Source organism: Aethalodelphis obliquidens, unplaced genomic scaffold, assembly GCF_003676395.1.
Source record: "Aethalodelphis obliquidens isolate GAN/ISIS:26980383/991018 unplaced genomic scaffold, ASM367639v1 scaffold11, whole genome shotgun sequence".
NCBI lineage: Eukaryota > Metazoa > Chordata > Mammalia > Artiodactyla > Delphinidae > Aethalodelphis > Aethalodelphis obliquidens.
The window spans coordinates 29,234,311-29,261,096 of NW_020837955.1; the positions used below are offsets into that span (position 1 = coordinate 29,234,311).

Genomic DNA, 26,786 nt, shown 5'->3' on the forward strand with positions numbered 1-26,786 from the left:
CAGCTGGCCTCAAAGTGGGTCCGTTTCTGATCTACTGTCTGCTGGTTAAGGCCCCTGTGCAAATTCCACTCTGCTTTCCAACTGGTGCAGGGAGACATCACTCAGGTCCCAGAGCACGTTTCAAAACCCCATGTCAGTGAGATTGCTTTTTATACCGCGATCTTTCAGTCTACACCGGCAAAGCTTTTGCCTTCCACTCTGATAAAGAACAGAGAAAATTGGATAAATTTCTAAGTTAGAGAGAATCATCCTACAGGGCCTCTTCACAGCCAGGCCTTGCTCCTTTCATAAGTGAGATGAAGCGGGGGAGCACGCTTTCAACTTGCCTTTTGTGGGGCTGAACAGTGCGAGCGCAGGTGAGTCAGAAGGCAAGATGCAGGTTCCCCAAAGATCTGACTGCGCCTTAGACTCTCTTATAAATGAATTGTCTATTGATATTTCTGCTCCCAGCCCAGCTTTGACTATTCACGCAGACCCTAAAAACAACACGCCTGCCCCAGACTTCACGATAAAACAGGGAGAGAGAGGAGGGGAGTCAAGGAGAATCGGCCCAAAGACGGTTTCAAAGAAGGATTCTAAGATAATAAGAGACCTTCTCAGGATGCCCAGCTGAATTTGGCTTCCCCACATGGCAGCCTCACTATTTGCCCTTGTATATATGAAGGCCTAGAAGCCACCTTCGGAGTCATACGTGGGGTTTCCCGGCACCCCTATCCTGGAGCACAGTGTGGCAGACACACGAGCTGCAGCTTTCAGCCCCTGAGTTCTAACAGGAATGACATAAGCAGATGCACCTAGGAGGTGGCCAGGGGAAGGGGTATATTCGTCATATTAATAAGAATCACCATAACCACTACCTTGCTACCTTGCATAGGGTGTGGTTTGCTTCAGACTCATTATCTTATTCAGCCCTTGTGCCATTCTCAAAGGACGAGCTCTTATTCCCATCTACAGAACAATGTCTGGGTTTAAATGTTTGTTCGGATTCTCAGAAGAGTTACCAGCTGCTGTCCTGTGGGGATGCTGCATGGGTGGTCCTTAAGAGAACACTCGGGAGCCAGGGCACCTGGGTTCCTAATCTAGCCACCAGGGGGAGCCAGAGAGCACTGAACCCAGAGTCGGCAGCCCCGAGCCCCACTTTGCCTCTTACTAGCCGTATGGTCTTGAGCAAGTCATTTCCCTGCCGGCTTATGACCCTAAGCAAGCTACTGAAGATTACAGGTGCCTTAGTTACCGCAACTGTAAAAATGGGCGTAATGCCAGTACTTACCTAGATACTACATGACATGGTTCGCGCAAGATATTTAAACAAACGCCTGACCCAGGATAAGCATTCCATACTTTTTAGGTATTGTTATTGTTGTTGTTATTTGTGATGGTGGGGAAACTGAAGCTAGGAGAGCTTAAGGAGTCTCCTGAGGCCGGGTAGCCGTAAAGGGCGGGGCAAGGACCGTCCCCTTGACTGTCCCTGCTTGTTCTTTGCAGGATGTCCTGCAGCCCCCGCGTGAGATCACGGAGGGGAGTGTGCACTGGCAGATTGGGAAAGACTAAGAGGTGACTGAACCAGCACCGATTCGTGGTGGAGCGTGGCCTGGGCGGAGCACACGTCTCAGATACATCCCTGAGGTTAGCATGACTTGAGCCATCACGGCCTTGAGGACCTTCTCCCCAGGGGTGAGCCCCTAGTCCCACAGCATTCTTTCTGGCCTGGGTGGAAGAGGACAGGAGAAATGGCTGAAGGCTACTGAGGGCTACTGTTCCTACCCTAGATTCTGCTGAACTGAGTGAGCTCACATTAAGCCTTTGTCTCCTTTTGCTGTAACATAACCACATGGAATTGGACTTTCAGCGATGACTCTGAGAAGACTAAAGCCTCAGAGCCATCTGTGGACACTGTGCGGGGCTACTGTTCACAGCATCCTAGAGTCCAAGACCCCCCAGTTTAATAAACCTGAAGTTTCAAAACAATGCATGAAGCATAACACAGTCATTTTTCAACTAGGCAATAATTTCTCAGCACACATCATTCTAATACGTCTCCCATTTGGTAAAGTGTCAGTCTAAGATTGCCAGCTAGCGCTTCTTGGGAAGGACCCTCTGTCTTAGTTTGTTCTTCCTCTTCGGCTTTTTTTTTTTTTTTTTTAGTGTTAAAATATCCTTTCATTTCAGAAGTAACTGTAATATAAATGGTAGTCTGAGGTAGGGTTTGGTTTTGTTCCTTACTTAGTTAAACAGTCTGACATTATGTTGATGCCAGCATTTTAAAAAACATTAATCTATGAATCCTGAAATCTGAGATCACCAATTAAATCGAACCTCTTTGCTTTTCCAGTGGAGACGTGGAGGCCTAGAAAGCCAAGTGGCCGCGGAAGGACTGCCAGTGAGTGACGAAGCTGGGCTTCCAGCGTGGCCCCCGACCTCTCCCCGGTGGCCTCTGTAACTTCCTCAGGACCTGTCCTGTCCCAGGAGGTTTCTCTTCTCCCCAGGAATAGGCCACCGACAAGAGGGTCCCGGGCTGGGCACCAAGTCATGCTATGAGTTCTTCGTGGACCTCAGGGTGGCCTTCTAGCAAGCGGAAGGCTTTCTAAGTGGGTCCTGAGCTGTGCTTCAGTGACCACGTGCCCTGAGTGGACCCGATGAACTCACCCTGCTCTACACTCTGCTGGTTGGTGCCCAACACGATACCGCAGTTCCAGCAGATCTCGAGGCATAATTAGGTGACCCTGATGTTCATTAAGTCACATCATCGTTGTCACAATTAATCATCCGTTAGGTGTTTACAACACTCTCCTGTGCAATATAACCAAACTAGAAGCAGCCGCTTCTCTGAAGGCCACCAGAGTCGGAAGGCTTGGTGGAGAACATAGCCCGAAATGCTCACACCCACTGGCGTGTTCCTGCAGACAAGGCATCATGCTCAGTGCATCATATAGACCAGCCCTCAACTGAGAACCGGGTTCTCAATCGGGTGAAGATTTGTCCCCCGGTGCATTTGGCAATATTTGGAGACATTTTTGATTGTCACGCTAAGGGGGTGCTGTGGGATGTAGAGGGTAGAGGCCAGGGACACTGCAGTGCACAGGACAGGCCCCCGCGACAAAGCATCCAGCCCCAAAGGTCCAAAGGGCCTGAGCTGGGAAACCCTGATATGGATGATAAGGACTGATGTGACCACAGCCCCTTGGGTTCTGCTCTAACGTGAGAGCGCCTTCCTCCTAGGGGAGCCGCGGGGCTGGGGAGACGATGCACGGACGCCCGCGTGGTGCAGAGCCTGCCACGCGCACGTGCCTGGTAAGTGCTGACCGTGACCACATTTTCACCACGGCCCCGGCCCGGCTGAGGGAGCCGAGGCTTGGAGTGGCCTGGGACTGACTCCAGAGCCTTCCACCACGGGGGCAGTGGCTGGCGCTACCCACCTACAGGCTTGATGACCTTGCGTGGGCCAGGACCTCCTCTCTCTGGGCCTCAGCGTCCACACCTGCCTCGTAGGAAGCGTGACTCCCCTGCACCAGATGGCGGGAGGGCTGGGAGTGTGGGCTCTGGAGCCAGTCCTGCCTCGGCCCCTCCCACGCGACCTCGCCTGAGAAACAGGAGCAGCGACGGCCCCCACCGGCAAAGCAGTCGGTGGGTGTCAGCTCTGGGGGCAGTTCTTCTCCTCGCCACACCCCCACGCCTACTGCACACAGTCTAGCCCTGAGCCTCTGTCTCGGACCCCATCCCCATCCCCTGCGACAGCCTCTTCACCCACCCACACGCTTGCTTCACTCCAGCCTCAAATACGCTGAGGCTGCTGCCGCTCAGGGGCTTTGTTCAAATGTCACTTTTGCAGTGAGAGCTACCCTGACCCCCATTTTAAGTCGCACACACACACTCACACCCCCCGACCCAACTTCCCCGCTCTCCATCTGGCATACTACACGCCTCACTTATACTTTATTTCCCTCCCACAGAACGGAAGCTCCGTGACCCCGGGAGTTTTTAGACTCTTTTGTTGACTGTTGTATTTTTAGACTCTTTTGTTGACTGCTGTATCCCCAGGGCCTTGAGGGATGCCTGCCACATAGTAGGTGCTCAACAAATACGTGTTGATTGATTGAATAATTCCAACCATTCCAACCTAGATGGCACAGACCAAGCAAATCGTTTGGGGGATCCAAAAGGCTAAGGAAGAAGCAGAGATTTACACGCAGGCCTGGCGGGAGGAGGAAGGTCGGGGACTGATGTGTGACCCACGGACCCCCCGCTCCTACCTCACTCTGCAGGGCGTGAGCTTTCTTGGCCCAGGCCATCTTCAGGTCCTCGGGCAGTGCCGTGAATTCGTGGCACCGTGTCCTGTAGTCACGGTCGCTGGCCAGGGCCTGGGCCTTCCTGGCGTGGACCAGGGGCACCATGTCCATGGGCAGGTGGCACTGGGCTCTGTTGCCCGCCGCCTCCCTCCTGTACTGAAGCTCACTCTGCAGCCGGCCCATCCGCTGGCAGTGCTGGAGCCGGGGGTCGTCTCTCACACTCTGGGCCCCGATCAGCCTCCCTCGCTCCTTCACAAAGTCGTGCCTGTAGAGAAACTGGAAGGTGGGGGACCAGGCGGTCAGGGGCTGGCATTTGGGACGCTTACATTTCGTTTATGCGTTTTCCTTGCAGACTGTAAGAAAATCACCTGTTCTTACACTAGGAGGAGATGATTATAAGCAAAACCACAGTGAGGCTGGCCTGAGAGCACGGCTTCCTCCCTGGGGGAGGAACAGTGGAAACACTGCTCCCTTCCTCCCATCTAATTAAAACCAGATCCTTAGAACCAAAGTGAGGGGCCCACTCCCCTTACTTGTCCTGTGCCCAAAAGGAATTTATCAAAAAGGGTAAAAGAGAAACTTGTGCTTTATCCCCTTGCACTTGACAAAACATCAAACCCCAAAGACAGGATCCATTTATTTGAAGTCTACATTTTCTGCGATTTGTTTGTGGGAAACAGAAAGTCACCTTCATGTCCCAAAGCTATGGATGCTATCAACAGAGTGGCTGAAACACAGCTGAAAATGCTACTGCCGACGCGGGAAACGACAGAGAAGCAGAATCACAATCTCTACTGCGAGTTCTCTTTCTAATTCTGGGTGGAGTTAGAAAACGGACAGTTCACACATTACGGGGAGATCGTTGCCTAGACACTGCAAATAGAAATAAATCGTAATCTTCTTCCTGCTAGAGACTTTTGCCTGCATTTAGCTTCTGATTAACAGGGACTTTCTTTCCCTCTCTCCGTCAAAGAATCTCATTCATAACTAATATATTCTGCAGGTGACATCCTGTCTCACATGGTGATAGATTTGCTTTAATTCAGGAAAATCAGCCGTAGACATTGTTTTACATGAAGTTAACAGAAATTAGGCCGGATGGAAGGTCATATCATTCAACTCACATCACTGGCTATATCTCCAGAGACCCGAGCCGCCTGGAAGGGGAGGGCGTCTATTGTCAGCTTGTAGCCTTGAACACGGAGCTTCCGCCAAGACTCCTTGTATTTTGCCTACGGTAGGAACACATGTAGATCTTCTTTAAAAAAAAAAAAAATTACATGGCTCAAAGAACAAATGCTACCCCCTTTTATTTGTAGTGTGGTGTTCCAGAATCAATTCCTGACAAGCAAAAGCTTTCGATTTTGCAAAGAAAATCTCATTAGCACCCTCTCGGAAGTGGGCTCTGACACGCAGGTATCAACACATCTGTGTATACCTGTGTAAGGTATATTTCACATGAGTGTCTACAGGATACATTGTTTAAAGTTTCTGTGAAAGTCACCAGGGTCACTGTTAGGTCCCATCACAGACACATGTGGCCCTGGAGCACATCTCAACCTCAGCAACGGGAAAGGCTTACATCACTCAGGTTGGCTGCGTTTGTTTTCGCTCGGACAAACTCGGGCAGGCCCAGGGTCATTGTGTACTGGTGTCTCGCGTCCTCGCCTGCTGCTTTATAGAGGCGCTGGGCAGGAAAAAAAAAAAAAAAAAGGCAAGAAGGTAAGTGCTGTGCATTTCTGCAGGGCTGGAGTTCCCTCCTTTGCAATTGGGAAATACGTTTGTAAAAGGCCATTCGCTGGGTCATGGGTACACCTTCAGCCTGGAGAAGATGTTTTTTTTCAACAGAGATAGTCCTTAATGAGTCAAATTGAGTGCTGTGAAAGGAATGGGGAAGAAACTGCAAGTTGCTTGTGATGGGGTTCAGGACATGTTACCCCAAAATATGGTACCTTGGCATAGTGCGTATTTTAAGCTGAAGGAAGCTGGAAGCAGCAGGAGATGGAAGACCTCTCTCTGACCTTCTCCCCTCCTGTGGGAGCTGCCCTCCCTCTGACACAGGGAAGGAACAAGCTCATCTCTGACCTCGGAAGGACCGAGAGGCATTTGAACAAACAGACCTCGCTAAGTGTCCCCCAGTTCCCTGCCCTTAGCTCACCCCCTTTTGCCCTACACATTTTCCCACGACTGTCCACTCTTCATCAAACCTAGAATAAAAACGCTCAGGTTTAACCGTCCCTCCCTCCTGGACTCCATTTCCTTGTGAAGACTCCTGCACCACCTAAAGCCTATATTATATACATTTGTATGCTTTTCTCTTGTTAATCTATCTTTTGTTACAGAGCCCCAGTCGACAACCTAAGATGGGTAAAAGAAAACATATTTTCCCCCTTCCCTATACTTTGCTCAATAATAGGCCGAGGGAAGAAAAACACCTTTAAGAATACTATCGTGGTTCTTCCCATTGCAGACTTTTTTTTTTTGCTGAGGACACAGTGTAAAGACAATACTAAGATCTGGGAAATTTAGGAGAAGCTCTGCCGGTTGGAAGGGAGGTTCCCAAACCCCAGTCTGCATCCTTTACTAAAATCCCGGGATCCTGCCACGGGCAGACTCACACCACTGCTGCGCTGCACGGCCTCAGCCGTTGTGAAAACATCTGCTCTCGTGATTAGAACTGGATCTGTGGTTGCTGAGTCCTCCAGGGCCAGAGGCCACTGCAGGAGGCACTGTTACCCCTCAGCACCCCAATGACAAAGCAGGCAAGAAAGGTTCAGTGGGAATTTTAACTTGATCATGTCACGCTACACAGCCCTTTGGATTTTCTTATCCCAAGCTTGGAACTAATGTGTAAATACCCAAATCTCCACTGACTTTGAAAAGTTAGAGTCAGAAGGAGAATTTTAAAAACGAAATTTCATTCTCTGCCAAGCTCACTCGATATTTCAAACTTGTCATAGGGCCACTAAGAAGAAGTAGAGCTGGAATGATGATTTTATGGAGTGAGATTCTTTCCCCTGGGACCCACCCCTCTGCTAGAATATTAAAATGATAATTGGGTAAGTGGTGAGTGAGAAGAGGAAGCAGAGAACTAAGAAGCTTGGCAAACATCACACTGTATCACTGTCCCCGGACAACCACAAATCTTTCCCATCATCATCATTAGAATGACAGTGGAGAAATGATGAGCCAATATGTGCCCAGGTAGAACAGACGAATGGCAGACCAGCACGTCTCCAACTTTAACGTGCAAAGGAAACCCGTGAGGATCTTGTTAGATGACCGTGTGGATTCGGTGGGTCTGGGGTGGGGCCTGAGGTTTGGTATTTCTAACAAGCTCCCAGGGGATGCTGATGCCGTCGGTCCGTGACCACATTTGGGGGGCGAGACGACAGACTAAACCAGATTTCTTCCTGGGCCTTTTTTCCTTCTGGAAACTGTTGAGGCTCCATCTAATGACATTCTTTTCTTTCCATGCAAACACCCATCCTTCCCGCGACCCCCGCCAATCCCACAAATATTCACACATATTTTTTAGCAATCCAGCAGTTTTTAAAAAGCCCATCCCAAAGCCGTCCTAAGATTTTACCTCGTTTGTAATCTGGTTGCTGAGTTTTGCATGAGTGAGGCTGGGAGTGTCTGTCACGGCCGTGTACTTGAATGACTGGGGATGCTGACGATATTTACTCTGAGCTCACACACAAAGAGGCAATAAGAAGACAAGGTAAGATGCAAAAGCAGCAGAAGAACGTGCTCATTAAGCACTAGCTATAAAACCTCGTTTTGCAAAGGCTGCTAGTCTGTGGCCCAGAATCCAGTCCGTCCCCTGCTCTTGTGACCTCAGAACCCAGTGGGATGAAGCAGCAGAGAGGAGAGGACGGATGGAATCAGATACTTATCAATGGGAAAGGGAGATCTAGTCCTTTGCTACGAATGTGAACACGACTATAGAAATTCACGTTTTGCTCCCAAATTTCCTTTGCTCGCTGGAAACCCTGGGCTCCTCAGCTTTGGGGGGGTACCAGAAACAACCGTGCAGCTTAAAATAATCCACATGCCTGTATGCCACTCCAGGGGATGGAATTCAGTAAATCGTCAGTGGGCTCTGTACTTTGTTTAAGTTCCAAAGGGGATTCCGATGCACCATGAGGTTTAGAAACCACTCGCTTTAGTGATTTCATTGGAAAAGCAAAGCACAAAATTAAATCTCAACTCCCACAGTGAGGCCAATTCCGCTTGCTCAGAGCTTCTAATCAATGCCTAAGCCATTCTGAGGCACCCAGGCTGGACGCTGATCGCCTTTTGCTTGCAGTGCCTTCCATTATGCCTATCTGCCGTGAATGGAAATCCCAGAGCCCTCCCAGGGGTGGGCAAGATTCCTCAGGAGTTCAAAGAGCTTAGAATTCCAGACTTCGGTAATTTACCAAGAAGTTATCACCAAGCTTATAGCCACCATTTCATATACAGCCGCCAGAGAAGCCCAGGGCTTAGATTAGTGCTGACCCTCACAAAAACTAAATGAGAGAGGTCTGAGCATTCCCATTTGACTGATTAAGAGGTTGAGGCTCAGAGAGGGCAGGTGACTGGCTTGAGGTCACACAGCAAATGAGTACTGGCCTGCAATTTCAGTCACTACATGTGTCTCCAAAGCCCGCCCTCTTTTCATTGTACCACAAGCCACTCTTCAAAGGGACCCTAGGAAAGTACATCTTAGGATCCAGCAAATAATTCTTATATGTTAATATAGGAACTGGCTCGAGATCTGCAAAGCTATCTTAAACGGCATCCAGTCTGAATGGAGAAGGGAGTAAGGAGAGAGGCTGGGTGAGCTGCCACTGCTAACAGTGTAGCATCTAACTGGCTTTAGTAAGAAACAAACAGATTGTTGTGTAACCTCTACCATGGAATATACTTGACACCCCCAACCCGTCCTGGTCTCTGGTTACCTCACTGATGAGTTCAGATGCTCTCTTTCTCCCTTCAATGTCTAACGTGCCTGGAATGACACAGGCAACGCCTCGCATGAAGTTCAGGTCCGACCGGTACAAATTCTACAAGGAACAACACGAGGAATCAGAAAAGCCAGGCTCGCAGAATGAGGAAGGACCCACGACAGACAGCATCATAATCAGAACTCAAGGCCAAGGCAGTGTCTCCAGATACATCACACTCAGCAAATACACACACGCTTCTTACTTAAATGCTCATTAGGGAGACAAAAATGTAGGTCAGAAGAAAATAATTCTGCTGTCACTTGTCTCCGTAGCTGTTAGAGGGATGCTTGGCGGATTTTTATTTTAATGTGGGCTATCAAAAAATAAACGCTGGAGCGGATTGTGGTTAGAAAGTCAGCTGTCTTGGGGCAAATGTGGAAATGGTTTAATGGGTCTTCAAAACAAAACCCAGCAGCAGAAGGCGGCATTAATTAATCATGCGTTAAGAAAGAACTAGTAAATGAATCCAGAATAATCTGGCAAAGGCCCGAGTCTGTGTGGGTGGAGGCGGTGTGTGTACCTGAGGGGCCTGGGTTGACAGTTTAAGGGGAGCCCCAAGTTCACTCCCCTTCGGCCACCGAGGCGCCCCGGTGCGTGCCGCCTTCCAATTGCTATGGCAACGAGAGGCAGGGGAAGCCAGGGCTCTGCTCAAGTGACAAACGGGCCCCTGAGTTAAGCGTGGCTGCTCCCTCGTTCCTCCACCTGCTGTCGGGTTCCTGACAGTTTATGTCACTTAGTAAATGCTGTACACAGGCGGAAAATTCCAGTGGACAACAGTAACCCAGATCTGAGCACCGCTCAGCTCTCAGGCCCTGCCAAACCAGAAAGAGGGTTCTGGGGGGACTGTTTTAGTTTCCAGCAGAGGTCCGTTACTTGCAAATCTCCCGGCATGGAAACGTGGTGGCAAGCTGGGAGATGAGGCGAGTACCAAAAAGGATGCTGCTGCCTGTTGGGAAGACACATTCTGTATCTCCTTGGGAGTGAGGAAATCCTCCCACACTTCCCAACGCTCCCGGGCCTGCCTGCTTCAGAAAACAGGTGGCATGAGCTAGAAATGCCCTCATTGGGGTGGGGGGGGGCGTGAAGGCCTCCAAGACTCCTTGGGAGGACTCAGGAAGGGGTCTCTGGGACCCTTATTTCCCTGCCCTCTGCCCAAACTCTCCTCTGCCTGAAGTGGGTCAGTTCCAAAGGGGCTCTGAGCAACTCTCCCAGCAGATCTCAGGCCTCTTCCGAAGTTGGGTGGCCCGGGAACATATGACGTGCCAAGAAGAACCCCCAGCTCAAGCTGGGGCCAGAGGCAACACCGTTGGCAAGTCTTGAACATGCAAAACCATAAGCCTTGAAAGCATCTTCCTTGGACACCATCCGAGTCCCAGCACCCACTTTCTCATTTATAGTTTTATGATCTTGCACGAGCTATTTAACTTCTTTGAGACTCACTCTAGCTTCTCTGTAAAATGGGGATAAAGAGTACCAATATAGGGTCATTTGGAGGGTTAAATGAGATAATGCCTGAAAACACAATGCTCGGAATTCAGCAGAAGTACTCAATAGACTGCTGTCGTTGCTGTTAATAGATCTGTGCAATTGTGCTTATGAAGAGCTAGGCAGGAACAAGCAGGGCAGGTGCTTTAAAAGGAAACCCAGGTACGGGATTCCTCATCTCCGGAAGCCCCACTGAGCCACCAGCAGTTTGTGGGTCACTGCCTCACGGTCAGATTTAAGAGGAAAAGAGCCTGGAGAGAGAGGCCCGGTCCCCTTACCTCACTCTGCAACCTGTGAGCTTTCTTGGCACAGCTGAGCCTCAGGTCCTCGGCCAAGGACGTATGCTGGGGGAGTGGGTGTCTGTAGTCCTGGTCGCTGGCCAGGGTCTGAGCCTTCTTGGCGTGCACCAGTGTTACCATGTCCAATGGCAGATGGAACTGTGCCTTTGAGTGTTCAAAGTCTTTCCTGTAATTCACCTAGATGGGCAGACAGATCAATAGCAGCTATTTCAAAGCCGCCATTTGCATCAGGACCATGAGGGAGAGCAATGCGAAGTGATTGTCCCAGGTGAGCCCAGGAGGCTTTCCTGGCAGGGCCAGGGCTCCTTTCTTGCAGCGACTGGCTTAACAAGCAGGGCTCGTCTCCAGGTCCTGCCACTCACCGTCTCCAGCTCTTGGATGATCAAGGCCCATGGTTCCCCTACTTGGGGAAAATACGGAAGTTCAAGGGACAGATATAATGTCAGTGGTTCCCTTGCTCAAGTCCTTAGATCTTCCCATTTTCCAGAGGCAAGAAGACACACGGCTAAGCCGCCGCCTGCTCCACACGCTTTCTCCCCATCACCCTCTCAAGTTCAGACTGAGACACCAGGGGTTCTCCTCTCATGCTAGGTAACGGAGAGCTTCTTCAGACATCAGATGACATCCCAGTAAATCTGGGAGCCAGGAGCAGTGGGCAGATGCTTGAAAAGCCAGTTCTGAGGGGTGGGTATTCCCAAGAGCCCAACATGCATCCTGAGGGAGGAAGGGAGAGGCCCATTTCCAGACCTCAAGCTCTGCCCCAGTCCTCGGAGGAGCGTTTGAAGGTCCACAAAGCTCACTCTGGGCTTTCTGGGGAGTCAGATGCGCAAGCGCCGCCTCTTCCTCCACCCTTCCCACTGTCCTCCAAGCTCCAGCCACTTGTCCCTAACCTCCGACCCCCACCTCCGCGCACCCTCCCCACCCCAGCATACAGCCAGGGACAATTCATGTCCAATCCCACCCCAGTACCGAAAGCGGAGAGAAGTGTTAGAAACAGGGAAACTGAGGCAGGGAACAAAAGAGACGAGAACGTGTGAAACTGTGGAAAGAGCATGCGATGGCGAGCTAGCTGCACGTTCTAGTCTGGCCCTTGCAAGCTGACCTTGGGCAAGGGATTGAGACACTCAGAGTCTAGGTTTCCTTATCAGTAACCAGGATGAACAAGTGATGCTCCTAGAAATAAGTTGATGATTAAATGAGACACTGCGTGTAAAATGTTTAGTCCTCTGCTACATGTTGGACACATATTCGATTTCATCACAGCCATTAGCCAACTCACGTATGGGCAAGGAGGTACCGTACACACACATGTGCCAGCATCCAGGGGATCAAATCAAGGGGTGCAAACTCAGATGCCACCAGAGACCAGACAGGTAGCATAAATGAGTGAAGGAGGGGGGTGGGGAGGAGGGGTTGGCTGCATGACTAGGAGAGTACAGATCCCTTCTAAATGGGGCTCTCAGTAATCAACTTCAACAGTAGCCTTGAGGAATCCAGGTCTGGCTTCTGCACAGAAGTCTAAAACTTTTACGTAAAGTTTTCCGTTTGGCAAGGTTTGCAATTAATTCGCTCTGCAGACCCAACAGAACACCTCTGCAGTCCAAATCCAGCCCACAGGCCCCCATGTGTGGTCACTGGTCAAAACCCTAGAATGTCCAGCCTGGAAGGGAGCTAAGGGGTCAAGTAGTCCTATCTCTCACTTGACTGAGGAAGAAGCTGAAACCCAGAGGGGCCAAGGGACCTGACCACGCCACCTAGCTAGCTAGGACAGAGCCAATACCCTCAACCGGAAGGACACAGGATATCTGCCGGCTGTGCGTCATTAGGTGGGGGGCCCCCGGCTCCACTGCGTTCTCTCCCACTTACTTGGCTCTGCAGAGAGCTCGCGTACACTGAATGCGCAAGGCTGATATCATCTTCCAAGCTCCGGGAGCCGAGCATCTGCCCTTTCATTTTCTCAAATGCCTCTTTGTATTTGTACTAAAGGGAAAGAGAGCGGGAGAGAGTAACAGCTCGAGGACAAGGGACACGGAATGGAAGAGGTGGGTATTGGGTGAAAATGTTTTGTTCTTTTGACAGTAACTGGGTGAGTTAAAAGAAAAGGCGCGGGAGTCGTCAAAAGGCCTATTCTTTCATATGCAAGCCTCCCAATGACTAAAGGGCTGGGATATGAAATGGCAGGACATGAGAGCGCTTGGGCCGCCCACACTGGAGGAAGGTGGGTACATTGTTAACAGTCTCTTCACGTGGACTTGCTTTAGGAAAGCGCTTGGTGGAGGGTGCATTTCATCTGCCGGGGGTCCATATTTACAGTCCAGCATCAGCTTTGTACCCTGGCTGGGGGATTTTTGCTGTTGTTGTAAGGCATGTTCCTTCTCACAGTCAGTTGGGAGAGCAGAGGATGTTATCCACAGGCAAAAGAAGGCAGGGGTTAGGGGCAAAGGGAATAAAAATTGGTGAGGATTCAACATTGTCCTAGGAATGGAGGTGGAGGCTTACATCACTTATGATTTCACCAGAAGCCTTTGCCGCCTGGAACGGAATGGCATCCAATCTCAGTTTATAGCCACCGTCTCGAAGTTTGCTCCAGGATTCCTTGTAACGCGTCTGTCGAGAAGATGTGCACCAATAAAGACCCTCCCGTGACCTGGTGGTTTCCTGAACTCCCATTATCAAAACGAGAATCTGGTTTCTTGTGGAGTTTTTTTCCCCCAGTGAGAGATCACTATGGCTTAGCAAAAACCAACAAAGAGTTGGATCCTGCCTATGTCCACCCCTGGAGGGGAGAGCCATGGGGGTGGGTTTAAAAACCAAGAGCTTTGGAGTCAGAACCAGATCGCTCTGAGCAGCAGTTGATGGGAAGAAGGAGGCATGAGGCTGCGTGGGCACAGCTCTTGATGGAGAATAAAGATGAACGACTGTCTCTACTGAAGAAGAGGAAAGCGGGTGCGGATAGGGATGACAGAAGGGAAGAGTTAAGTCTCCCAAGTCTCTCTTTGGCTGGATGTCTATATTCCGATGCTCCCATATTCCAGCCCCTCAGTACAAATGTCCTTTGCACTCAGGAAGTTTTCCTAGTCTCATCTTTATCAATGAGCTTGAATCTTCTGCAGGACCAGCTACATAATTTGCAGGGCCCAGTGCAAAGGAAAACATAGGGCCCCTTGTTCAGAAATCTCAACTAATTTCAACATGGTGACAGCAGAGCATTAAACCAAGTGTGGAAGAACAGGACGCTTCTGAGCATGGGATGCAGTACAACTGTGCAGGTCCCTGAACCTCCAGTAATTAAAACCAGCCCCCCCTCCTCCATCAGCCTCACCTCACTGATATTCATGGCATTCAGCTTGGCCAGCAGGACTTCCGGGAGATCCGCTGTCTGTGTGTAATGATGCTTTATGTTTTCTCCTTGTTCCCTGTATAACCTCTGTGGATGGAGAGAGGTTTTGCATTAAACCCAGAAGCCTCCCCCATACAGCCGTCAGCCAAGTTACACTCCAGGAGACAAGGGCACTGCAGCTGCCACCTCCGCACAGAGACAAGATCTTGGGCGCCCTGCCTCTCCCTGGCTCGTACAGCTAAGCGCGGTGACATGCACTTCATTCCCTCCGGAGTTCTAGTTCCCAGCCCAGAACATGACAGGCTGAAACTTCCCTCTCAGTTAATACTCCACTTGTAGCACACTGCTGAGACGGGTGTCAGATGAGAAAATGATGGCTGGTTAACATCTAGTAATTTCGTTATTAACTATAAGCTAAGAAAGGACATCAAAATTCAGCAGGCACAAGAGAAAATGGCTCTTCCACAGGCGAGCTTTTCTCTGGACCTTCTACCCTCCTACCATCCCGCCACCTCAAGGAATCTTGTGCTAATAAACGTTTCCTGGGTGGGTCTGGGGCGCTCTTCATCTAGAACTCTTATCTGGGCTTATGATAATTCTAGTAGTTAGCAATGACACGTGGAGTTGGCATCTGCCACCAGAGAAAGTTTCTAAACCAGGCTTTTCCATCCCAAATCTTATTAGATGTGTCCAAGTTTCTACGTATCACAGCAGTGCCCCCTAGAGTTGGTTAGGATAAGGAAAAAAGCAGCTATTTTCTTTTTTTTTTTTTTCCATACAAAAGTTCTTGTTTGACCATCTGTGTTTCTCAGAATTAAATCTGCTTCTGAAGGGGTGATGGTCAAGAAATTATACATTTCTAAACCCGTAAGTTCGTAAATCATCCCATAACATATTCTGACGGGCACTCAAGCCATCTCAGAATGCCTGTCGAATAAGGGCCAACAGGAATAATTTGTTCAATGGGGAAGCAAGGGAGACATTTTGAAAGCCCTCCCCACCAAGTTTTGTCAATTTCCCCCATGGCAAGTTAAATGGTCTGAAGATATTTAAAAGGCACGTCCACCCTGCGCAATGACCTGGGGGCCCCTCTCAGTAGAATCAGCCGCCCAGGGCTAATCCATGTCTTAACATGAATTTTTAGAGGACCTCATCATTCCGTCTAGTTTACGAGGAACCCTGCGCTGAGAGGGCAAAAGGCCAGATCTCGGCTTCATTTTATAAAGGGAGTATGGGAAATGGCTCGAGAGTTAGTCTAATGTACATAAATCAGACCCAAATCCTTTTCAAAGTCTTTGGGAGAATTCCGAAAGCAAGAATTCCTGCCGTGTGTCCCAAGAAGCCCTACGCATTCTAATTCCTAGGTGTTATAATTACCAAGAATTTCGCCCAGAAGTCCCATGTCCGAAAACAGTGCTTCGAAACAAAAGGAGAGGGGAAAAGACCTCGACCACAGACAAATCCTGGAGACGTGCAAATGGGGAGGAGTGAAAGCATGGGGCAGTGGGGTGGTGGAGCCCTCCTTGGTATCCTAAGAGCAGCGGTAACACCCATCTACATCCTGATGAGGAGGCCCCGCCACTAAGGTGAGCCCTCAACAAAGGATAAGAAGCTCCTTCATCCTTAGAACAACAGAAGGAGCAAGCCAAGAACCCCTGGGCTTCAATCGCAGGGTTGAAAGAAGAGCCCACTCTTAGAGTCGTAATGTATATACATTATCGCTTACATCCACTGCTTGGGTGTAACTAATTCTGGCCTGGACCATCTCCGGAGTGTCTTTAATACTGGTAAACTTCAAAGCATCTGGATGCTGACGGTACTTCTTCTGTTGAGCAGAAAAAGATCAAAGCTGTGAATTTTGTGCTGTTCTTTCATGCCATTTGAAAGAGAAAATCATAGGTTGCTTGAGATTAGAGTGAATTTGTGAACATAATTATTATTCGGCTTCCTCCATCTTTATATCCTAGGTGCCTTCAGGTTAATATTTGTTTCAATTTAAGAATAACCTTGTGTCAATTAACATTAAAGTATTTCTACCTGGTGCAAAGAAAACATCTCAAAATTAGGTTATACCAGTAAAATACTAGAGGATACACACTTAGTAAAGGCTTTTTTATATAGCCTTCAAATACTGTCTTGCAGTTGTTTACATATTTTAGTTCGGGTCTCCCAAGCAAGAAAGGACACTCACAGTTACATTGATCAGTTGAAGCTTTCCATTTTCCTTCCACAAAAGAACTGGGCAGAGATTACCAGAGTCAAAACCCTTGCATTTAAGTCAGTGACTGTACATTATCTAATCACTTTAGAAACCGGTTCAGTTGACATACACAATAATTCTATAAGTGTTATAAGAAAAAGGGTGCTATTATTGAAAGGAGTCATCATACAGTTTGAAACAGACTGAGTAAAACAAAAAAAAAATTACAAGAAATTCAAATGCTAACAAAGTCCTAGATACCCAATTTTGAAGTATTCTGAAAATTATGCTTCAATTCATTCCTTTTTTTTTTTTTAATTACAGTTCCAGTAGACTGAAAACAGTGGCTACCTTAATGGGATTATGAAGTATATCTTTTCTCCAATCAATTATTTTAGAAACACTTCCTTATTTATTGGGTTGGATATTTGTATACTGGGTTGTCTTAAGAAGACAATTCAATATCCCGCTGAATTTGACCCATCAACTGTTTTTGTAAACAAAGATTTATTAGAACAGAGTCATGCCCGTTCACTTACGTATTGTCTATGGCTGCATCATGCTACAATGGTAGAGGTAAGCAGTTACAACAGAAGCAGTGTGGCCCACAAAATGAAAAATATCTACCATCAGGTCCTTTACAAAAAAAGGTTTGCTAACTCCTGCTTTAAATGACAGGTGTGTGTGCATCTGTGGCTCTTTCACGGTGCCTGGCATTCTGTCTGAAAATTTAGAGGCCAATCCAATTTGACACTAAACTGGACATGTGCCAAGCTGGAATGAGATGGTTGGGAAAAGTTGCTGGAAGATGTCTTGCCTTCCTGAAGTTTGAGGACTAAGTATAAAGCTCGGAAGATAAGCCAATCTGTTGAATAAGTTTGCAAAATGTGGTAGAAGATTAAGACCACCGTGGGACAAATGGTTCCAAAAAGATCCCTTGGATGCCAGACTTTGATGCATGAAGGAATCATCTCGAAGTCTAAGTGATGGGTATAATGGGAAACGGTACCATTAGCATCTAGTGCGTAGAGGCCAGGGATGCTGCCAAACATCCCACTGGCCCAGGACAGCCCCACCGCACAGAATTATCAAAATGTCCACAGGGCCAAGGTTGAGAAACCCTGATCTAATCTTTATAAGATCTGCTCAGGGATACTGCCCTAAAATGCGAGGAAAGGGCTCCTTTCATAAGCCTTCGGGTCCAGCGAGGTTGGCCGCAAGTAGACGGGAGTGAGATTCAAATAGAAATGAGACCCTCCAACAAAACAGAACCAGAACCGTGTCACGTGTTCGACACCACATGAATATTCAAAAACTGTTTACACTGCCTGCTGCAGAAAGAAAGGGAGAAAATGTGCGTGAAGTCACAAAAGGGCTTTCCAGGTGCAATAAATGTATCTTTTTATCATCGGTCCCGTGTTGCTTCATTAAAAAGGTACGTTGCTGGGTAGCAATTGAGCTCTGTTTGATTGTCATTATTATTCATAATATCATTTGTCACCCACTTTGTTTTGGCCCGGGCTCTCTGGGCCCCTACTGGGGTGTGTTTGGTATGTAGTTTCCCTCTAATTACCAGCCTTAGTCTGGGTTTTGAGGCCTTTCATGTAGCTTTGCCTTCTTCTTTGCCTTTTGAGTGGAAATTATTTTAATTTTATACAGAAATGCCGCACGCCTAATGCAGCCAGGCCTGCTGCACGCTGTCAGGGAATCTCACCTCGCTAATGAGTGCTCCTGCCTTCTTCGCCTGCTCCACGTTTAATGACCCGGTGGCGACCCAGCCCGTGCCTTTCATCCACTTCACATCTGCCCTGTATTGGTTCTGACAAAGGAGAAAGGAAAGAAAAAAAAAAGGCAGGCCATTGTTGGTGTGCGGACACTTAAAGGGCTGTTAACAGCTCCCCAATGTCGCCCTGGTGCCAGCTGAGTCAAATTAGATGCCACTTTTGTCTTATCTATTTCTGCACCGTCACAGGTAGGGCTCCAAAATGTAAATTAACTTCCCGCTTAATTGGAGCCGCCCCGCTGCCAGCAGCTTGGGCCCCGCCCGACACTATTGGGGGTGGGGCCGCAGGAGCCAAATGAGCCGCATCCCTCATTACAGGCCACGCAGGCCTCCGGAAGAAGGCCGTCCTCGTTGTCTGCTTTGCCTGGTCTCTTGTTTAAAATGACATGCAGGGGAGAAGAAAATGAGAATTCACAACAGAACCCAGGTGGGGAGCTATTTGAGGGAATATCACAAGACATTCGAGGCTTCCCACAGTGCCAGTTCCTTCTTAGGAAGCTCGGTGCAGGGCGGGGGGTAGTTCTCATTTTCTCCCTTGCCATTGAAGGAGTACTTTTAATGGAAAGCCATTTAAGTGGACACGTCTCTAAAACTAGCATATCACCTCTCGATCCGGAAAGAGCTCTACCTGGAAGGGTGTGTCTGCGCTGCCTCCACCCCACGCCCACGTGTGACAGTCTGGTTGCAACTGACCTGCCTGTTCGGTTCACCCACTTTCTCTTGCAAGAGTCAACCGAAGATGAAAGAATATAACGAGAAAGGGGAGAGGGTTGTTGACGACTAGCAAGGTGCCCTTTCTAAAAATGGGACTACCAACATTAGAATGAGTACCAGGGATGCTCTCCCAGAGCAGGCCACAGTTAAGGTCACAAATACATGCCTCCCACCCCACTGTCGCCACCGCCCTGCAAGAAAAAGAAATACGGAAAACATACGTAGATCAGAATTCCAAGAAGAAAGGAGTAACTGTATGATTTTTAGGGGTAGTATAGAATCTAAAATAGACACAGTTTGAGTAAAAGTTAAAGCACTAGGAAGCTAAAATGTTTCCACTTAGGGACCCAGAAACAGGTATCTCAGGGAATAAACGACATCCTGAAGGGTTTGGGAAAACCCTGGCACCAACACCAGCACACACACACATAAATCCACACACAGAGCTTACATCACTCTGTAAACCGTAAGCCTTCTTGGCCCATTCCACCTTCATGTCTGTGGGCAAAGCTGTAAAGTGATGGGATGCCGTCTTGTAGCCTATGTCTGTGGCTAAGTGCTGAGCCTTGCGGGCATGCACGAGGTGGATCATGTCCAGGGGGACGTGGCACTGGGATTTGGTGTCCTCAAATCCCTTCTTGTACTCCAGTTCACTCTGCAGCTTGGACATTTGCAATGAGTGGCTAATTTGCGAATCCCCCTGGGCACCCTTAGCCCCAATGAGTTTCCCTCTGGACTTTTCATAGTTCTCCTTGTACTTCACCTAAATGAGAGGAAGAGAGCAGGGGTACATTAGCATCTCCTAAAGGAATTAAGTATCAAGCCATGCAAGAAAGTTAGAGCAAAGCCATACAAGAGAATCCTATCAGAATTAGTGTCATAGAAAGCTTGCCTCCTTAGAACAACTGATGTATTTCCTTTGATCAAAGAGTGAAAAAAAATGTTACTACTCATTATTTCCTTTTACACCTGGACTGCCAGGAAGCTCAGAGCTAAACTGAAAGTTCAGCTATAGAACAGTCTTCTTAATTTCCTGGTGAAATTCTATCTTGTCTCTATGTATTTCTGGGTTTATTTTTAAGTGGCCTGTTGCTTTCATGAAAGCCACTTTATAATCTTTTTTGGTAACAGTGAGAATATTATAAAGAGAAAGTCATCACAAAATGAAAAATACACGGAATATCTAAAATACAACTGCTGTTTCAGAAAGAAGCTCAAATTAAAGACAACTGAGGTACATATAAATATTTAGGAGTTATGGGGAGCAAAAGGGAGCACATTGGCCTGAAAAAGCACTAGGCCAAAAGTAATGAGGATCCGAAAAAAGAATAAATATAGAAATGCTTTGAAAACTGTAACAGAATACTGGTGTGTGGCATCATTTCAACATCATCATTACCGTGGCCATCAGGAGACTTGGGCTCTACTCTCAAATCTGCCAGCAAGAACAACGGTATTAATATCTGCCACAATTTATTGAACACTTACGATGAGCCAGGCATGGTATAAATCTGTGTCACTCAGAGTGCATCTGAAGACAAGTGCTGGTTTGTAAAATGTTACTAGTTGATAAGATAAGGGGCTTGTGTCATAACGGAAATCAACCACATTGCCAAGCCACTGTTTAGTTCAGCTGATATCTATATACATTTACGGATATATTTTCTGTATATACATGTACTCTATATATATATATATATATATACACACACAATAGATACAGAATATATATACATGCATATATATTGGGGGTTTTTTTGGAAGCAAGACTTTCTCGATGAAGGAAGCAGAGTTTGACTTACATTCTGTCCTAGGCTCCTCGTCTCACATCAGACTCATAACAGACAGCACTGGACTACAGAACACTTAATATACCTCAATTCATTTCATTTCCTCATAACCATTTTGCAATTACCAATTTACCCATGAGTTAACTGAGATTTTGAAAGGTTAAACAACCTGCCCCAAATCACAAACTGGTAGGTGATGGAGTTGGGATTTTATCCCAAGTCTATCCGACACCAGAGCCTGTACTCTTAACCATCAGCAGGCCTCTACAACCTTAGAAAGTCATGGAATGTCTCTGGGCATCAGCTTATCTGTAAAATGAGTGATTTGGATTACCACTCACACTACTACTGCTCATAATAACAGTTACGACTTACCAAAAGCCAGTGTGCAGCAGGCAGTGTACCAGACACTTCAACGATTATCTCACTGCAAGGTGGTCATATTTATCTACATCTTACACGTTAGAACCCTGAGGCTCAGAGAGACTGAAAACCTGCCAGGACACTTTCAGACTCTCCCAGATGTAAATGTCAGGATCCGTGGTGTCGAGCACAAGCTGGGGACTGGCTTACCTCGCTGGCCAGGTCCCTCTTGGCTTTGGCTGCCAGGAAGGCCAAGGAGTCAAGACGCAGCTCAAACCCTTTCACCTTCTGCTTTTCCCAGTTGCTCTTATACAGTTTCTAAGGGGATTTAGGAGAAAAGAGATCATCCTCATGTGAGAGGGCTTCGCTTAGACTCTTCAATGACCTCTCCAAGAGGCAAACACCTATTACATCCTTCTGTAGAAACCCTGAGAGCCAGAGAAGCCTGTAACTGGAATACAACCAGGCCTTCTTGTTCCTGCCTTAAGGCCTCTTGCCACATAGGGCTTTGGCCAAAAGAGGCAGACATGGAACTCCAGAAGACTTGGAAAATACTAGGCGTCTTCATGGAAGTCTTAATGACTTGTCACGGGTGGAATAACATTGCACAACACACAGCAGCATGTCTGAAAATTCTCTTCTCCATCTCTGTCCACACACCCCACCAGCCCAGCAGCTGCTCCAGCTGCACCCCTTTTCCTTTCCGAGCCCAGCCTCTAGTCCATGTGGGTCTTTTCTTTGTTCCTCCCATTGTTTGTCCTGCCTCCCACCTCCAGATTTCAAGTTCTTTCTTCTGGAAGCCTCCCTCCATTTCTTTGTGTGAATCAGTTTAGCTTCTGTTGCTCCTTCTAATTCTCCCCTCTACCCATTCCTCGGATCGGGACCCTAAAGACCTGGGAGCCAAGCAGAAGAGCCAAGAAAGGCCCCTCCTTAGAAGACAGAGAAGGAAAGCTGGAACTGTGCAAGCTTTCGTGTCTAAGGAACAACTAACTGCCCTGTGAGCGCTCCTCTGAGTGTTTTGCATATATCAGCTCGCTGAAGCCTCAAGGCGACCTAATGTCGAGGAGACTAGGAGTGCCCTCATGTCCCATTTGGGACAACCAAGAGAGAAGAAACTGGTTAAGCTTGCACACCTAGTAAGTGTTAGAAACAAGGATCAAACCCAGGCAGTTTGAAGCTAATGTCTGAGCTCTTATTTACTCCCCTCTTAACGCTGTTTTAACCCCAGTCCCGGAATAACCACTTCCTCCTACCCCATCCTAGAGTCAGTGGTTCAAATCTCCCACCAGCTCATTCCTACCAGAGGCTGGTCTTCCCTCCCCCTAAGATACTGGTCACGAGCTGTTTACGATGACCAGACGTATGCAGCCTCAGCTAACACAGACACACCGACATGGCCAGTGGGTTCTGTGGACCAGGCGCCTACACGCGGGGAAGCAGAGCCCTGGGCTGCTCACTCCCTCTGGCTGTACCTCACTGAGATTGGCGGCGTTGGCTTGGGCCCGTAGGAAGAGAGGCTCGTCTTTGCTGATGCTGTACTGATGGACAGACTGCTCGTGCCCTGCTTTGTAGACTGCCTGTAGGGAGAGAGCACCGGGTCAGAAGCAGGAGGCAAGGGAGGAGGTGGCTGGCCGCTCAGCTCCCTGTGTCTTACGTGCAAAGTCCATTACCAGACCAACCAGACCTGATGCTGCTGGCAGCGTGCAGGAAGCGAGGCTTAACGCAGAAGAGGTGATGCAGGAAGGAGCAGCAGCGGTGAGGGGCTGGGAGGAGAATGTAGCCGGGGCGTCAACCTGAGACCTCCTCTAAGGTTTTCGTTTTCACACCTTTCCCTTGAGGAGGCATCGACTTCCCCAAGCTGTCCCCATCCACAGTGTCCATGGCCACAAAAAGTAACCCACCTGAGGGCTCAGATGAGCACAGACTCCCCAGGTGGGAAAAATAAGAAGCATCCCCTGTCACCTGCACCCCATAATCAAACCTAATGTTTCCACAGGTACTGACACCTGGAAAGTGAACAGTAACCAAAAAGGCAACATGAGTGAACATGTCCTCTGTGGAAACCATATCACTCCTGCTCTTTCTCTCTTCCACTCCCGCTCCCCAGCTTGAGTTTCCATGCAGTGGCTTTCCGCTGACTCTGAACTATGCTGACTGCGTGCTTTCTGGCAGGTGTACCTGGACCTCTAGGAAGGAAAGGTAGGAATGTCCTGGCCAGATGGTAGCAGCTACACCTGTTCGGCCGTTGACCACTAACATGTAAATAACATGTGGTGTTTCGTTGTCCCACCTTCCACATTTGAGCTCAAGTGGGCATGAAATGCACACATCCCACAAGCAAATGTTATCCTCCTCTCTCCTGGCTCCAGAATTATGGAGTCTTTGATAAGAGAGAAAAGAAGGAGAAAGAAAGAAGGAACTAGGAAAGACTGAAAGCTGAAAAGGAATAATGTCAGTTGACATCTGCCCTTAACAACCAGAGGAGAAGTGTAGTGGGTGAGGCAGGGAGGCCTGGAAGCCCATAGAGAGCTGGGTCCAGCCTATTTAAAGGAAAGGCTCTTCGGTCCCTGGATCGTGCATGGGCAGCACCCGCTGCTGTCCCCAGAGGTTCCCAGGCCCATGACACAGCAGCCCGGTGGAGAAAGGGCAGCCTGGGACTCACCCCACTCTGCAGTTCCTGGCTCCTCTTGGCGTGCTCCATCTGGGAACTGTCGGCCACACTGGTAAACTTCAGCTCGTCCACCCTCTGCCTGTAGTTTTTCTGTTTCCAAAGAAAAGGGACCCCATAGCATTAGGATCGGGCTGTCCCCACCATCACACACATGCATACACACGCATACCTTCTGTGACCCAAGCATTTCCCCAGGGGGGATGCTCCGGCTGGTCCTATAGCTTAAAGAGGACCATGCACACCTGAGACTTCCAGCCCTGGTGAGCTTGTTTGAGTTGCTACTACTGAATGGGGACTGGAATTTTCCCTTCTGTGAACGCTGTATGTTACCACGAGCCCTGGGATGGAGCCGTTTTATAAACCTAGATCTGACATAGGAGAGCGAGGTGGAGGGAACTTGGACTTTACAACCATGAATCCCAAGGTCCAAATCTCCCCTCTACCTATTCGGCTTCACGGCCTTGGGCACATCACTGAATCACCTGAGCCACTCAGGCTTGGACTGTACAGTGTGGAAAACAATAGAAGCTGCTTCACTGGGGGTGGTGCGGAGGCTTCCATGCCACACTTGCCACGAGTCGAGTCCCTGGGCAGAGTAAGTGTTCACTATGCTCGCCATCACTGTTATTCACGGTGCCGTCAGGATGACCCAGGAAGTATCAGCTCTAACGAAGGGCAACGCCAAGAGTCACATTCAGCAGGTGGGTGGCAAGGTGGGATTTGCCCTCCCAGCTCTCCGTGTTCCAGATCACTGGGCTTGTCTTCATCGTGTTGCCATCTCACAGCCACCATGCAACTGGCAAAATTTGAATGTGCTAATTCTGTCCCCCCACGGGGACTTCTTGTCCCTCCCGGAGGCTGGTTCCTCTGGCTTTTCCGTTGGAGTTGCCAGAGTTGATGGGAAAGGAGGCTGCTGAGAATGGCTTATGGAACACGTGGTAGGGAGATCAGAGACGAGCAGAGCCCCCAGTGCTGTCAGCAAGAGGGTTGTCGATACTAGTCAAACCCAAAATAGGGATTGGAATATGGAAAACTCCAAAATTTCTTCCCTTCGGGAAAAAAATGAATCTGCAAAAAATATTCCAAAGAGACTTGTACTTTTTCTTTCTCATTCCAGTGTGTTGAATGGGAAAACTCCTTCCCTACGTAATTGAAGGAAGTCACAGTGCCCCTCCCATGGCTGGAAATTCCCGGGCATCCCAGCCTCTGCATTGGTCAAATCCTAAGTGTGTAGGGAGGTACCAAGAACCCACTCTGCCCAGGGCAGAGCAGGGACATGAAAAAGGCAAAGGAAATGATACCTTCTTGCCCCTTGAGGAGCATGAAAATTAGTCAGTATAGGAAGTGAGACAGGAATGGGCATTCCTAAGGCAGAAGGTCCCCTTACTGCACCCCATCCAAGTCAAATGGGGTTCGGCTTGCTCCACCTGGATTTCAGTTGGTCTCAGAGAAGTTAAGTAATGAGAACCCTCCTTATTTATGCACTCTAACTTTCAATGTGTTTCTGTCTGAGAGAAGGATGAGTACAGTTGAAAAATGAGAATAAATTACAAAACGTGTTTGGGGGATTCAATTTTGTTTAATAGTCCAGAGCTGGGGCATTGGACCAAAATACTGGGTACAGATCCCAGCCCTGCCACTTACTGAAATGCGGTTTTGTCTCTCACCTTTCGCAAATGTAAAATGGGGATATTAATAGAATACTACTAGTGTCTACTCACATAGCAATAGTAAATGTGAGCAACAAATGAACAGTAGGTATGCGATACACTCCAAGTCATCAATGAATGATAGCAGTGGGTACATAATTATTACCAGTCCATAAATGGCAGCTGTTATCGTCACTATTATTACCTTATGCGAGAGAAATGCCGACCCAGCCTTCCTGGCACCGAAATAAGAAACCCCTTTGAAGATCCCAAACAGAGCTCCCACAATAGTCCCATTTCCAAACGAAATGTCCTTCAAAAGTCCTCCTCTGCCTGCTGCCAACGCCAGCTCTACACGGTATAAAGAGAAGCACAGGCTTGGAGCCACGGGGACTTTGTAGAGCATCCTTTCCAACGTTCTCATTTTTATAAGAGAGAAAGAGGATCGGCAGTGTTGAGTGACTTGCCCGAAGTCTGCAGTGAGTTTAAGGCACACGCACCATGAGAATGCCGACCTCCAAACACCAGATTCTCTGATTCAGAAGGAATCACACACTTCTTACACAATAAACGTGTTTCCTACGTGACTAACTGTATATCACAACCGTTCTGAAGGAGGCTTTGGATCCAACTCCTACTTTTAGTTGGCTTCTTACAAATGCCTCCCCGGGAAGCTTAAGGGTATGAAAGTTAGTTCAGGGTGTGCTATGCATGCAAAATGAAGACGTGCTCTTCTGAGTCTCACTCAAAATAAGCCTGGGGATGGGGGAGGAATCAGAGGGAAAGGTGGCTCTCTTGGTGGTGACTTGGGCTGAGAGAGACTAGAAGCTGGGGGCCTGGGCTCAGGTTACCTCGCTGACCAGCTGCCCAGCCTTCTTGGCCTGCTCCAAAGTGAGGCTGCCTTCCGTCAGCCACCCAACGCCTTTCATCCACGAGAGGTCGGCCTTGTACTGCAGCTGCAAGAGAAAAACCAAGCTCTAATCAGACACGTGGATGCGGATGGGGCAAAGTTAACGGGCGAGTTAGGAAAGCCCTCGATCCTGTATCTGTCTCTGTGGAAGAGCTGCTCTCCGCTCCGTTATAGACCGGCAGAACTCTGCTTGGGGGTGAAGCCACTGGCTCACCTTGTAATCAGAAGAGGCTGTTCTACCTTAACTCTGAAACACCTCACTGCCTTACCAAAAAGAGGGATTTTCAGACTTTTTGCCTAAG

General features: G+C 48.5%; 1 protein-coding gene across 1 annotated transcript in view; it reads right to left on the bottom strand.

Moving 5' to 3' along the window:
• The window catches only part of NRAP (nebulin related anchoring protein), a 75,168-nt gene that overhangs the window by 10,668 nt on the left and 37,714 nt on the right, over positions 1–26,786 (bottom strand). The window contains exons 20-35 of the mRNA XM_027112649.1: positions 26,426–26,530; positions 23,913–24,015; positions 22,727–22,827; positions 21,465–21,572; positions 19,553–19,864; positions 18,319–18,423; positions 16,131–16,229; positions 14,387–14,491; positions 13,564–13,671; positions 12,931–13,044; positions 11,044–11,241; positions 9,233–9,337; positions 7,876–7,974; positions 5,869–5,973; positions 5,411–5,518; positions 4,251–4,562 (exon numbers count right to left, since the gene is read on the bottom strand). Of these exons, the coding sequence (XP_026968450.1) occupies positions 4,251–4,562; positions 5,411–5,518; positions 5,869–5,973; positions 7,876–7,974; positions 9,233–9,337; positions 11,044–11,241; positions 12,931–13,044; positions 13,564–13,671; positions 14,387–14,491; positions 16,131–16,229; positions 18,319–18,423; positions 19,553–19,864; positions 21,465–21,572; positions 22,727–22,827; positions 23,913–24,015; positions 26,426–26,530 (2,187 nt within the window). The remainder of the gene's footprint in view (positions 1–4,250; positions 4,563–5,410; positions 5,519–5,868; positions 5,974–7,875; positions 7,975–9,232; positions 9,338–11,043; positions 11,242–12,930; positions 13,045–13,563; positions 13,672–14,386; positions 14,492–16,130; positions 16,230–18,318; positions 18,424–19,552; positions 19,865–21,464; positions 21,573–22,726; positions 22,828–23,912; positions 24,016–26,425; positions 26,531–26,786) is intronic.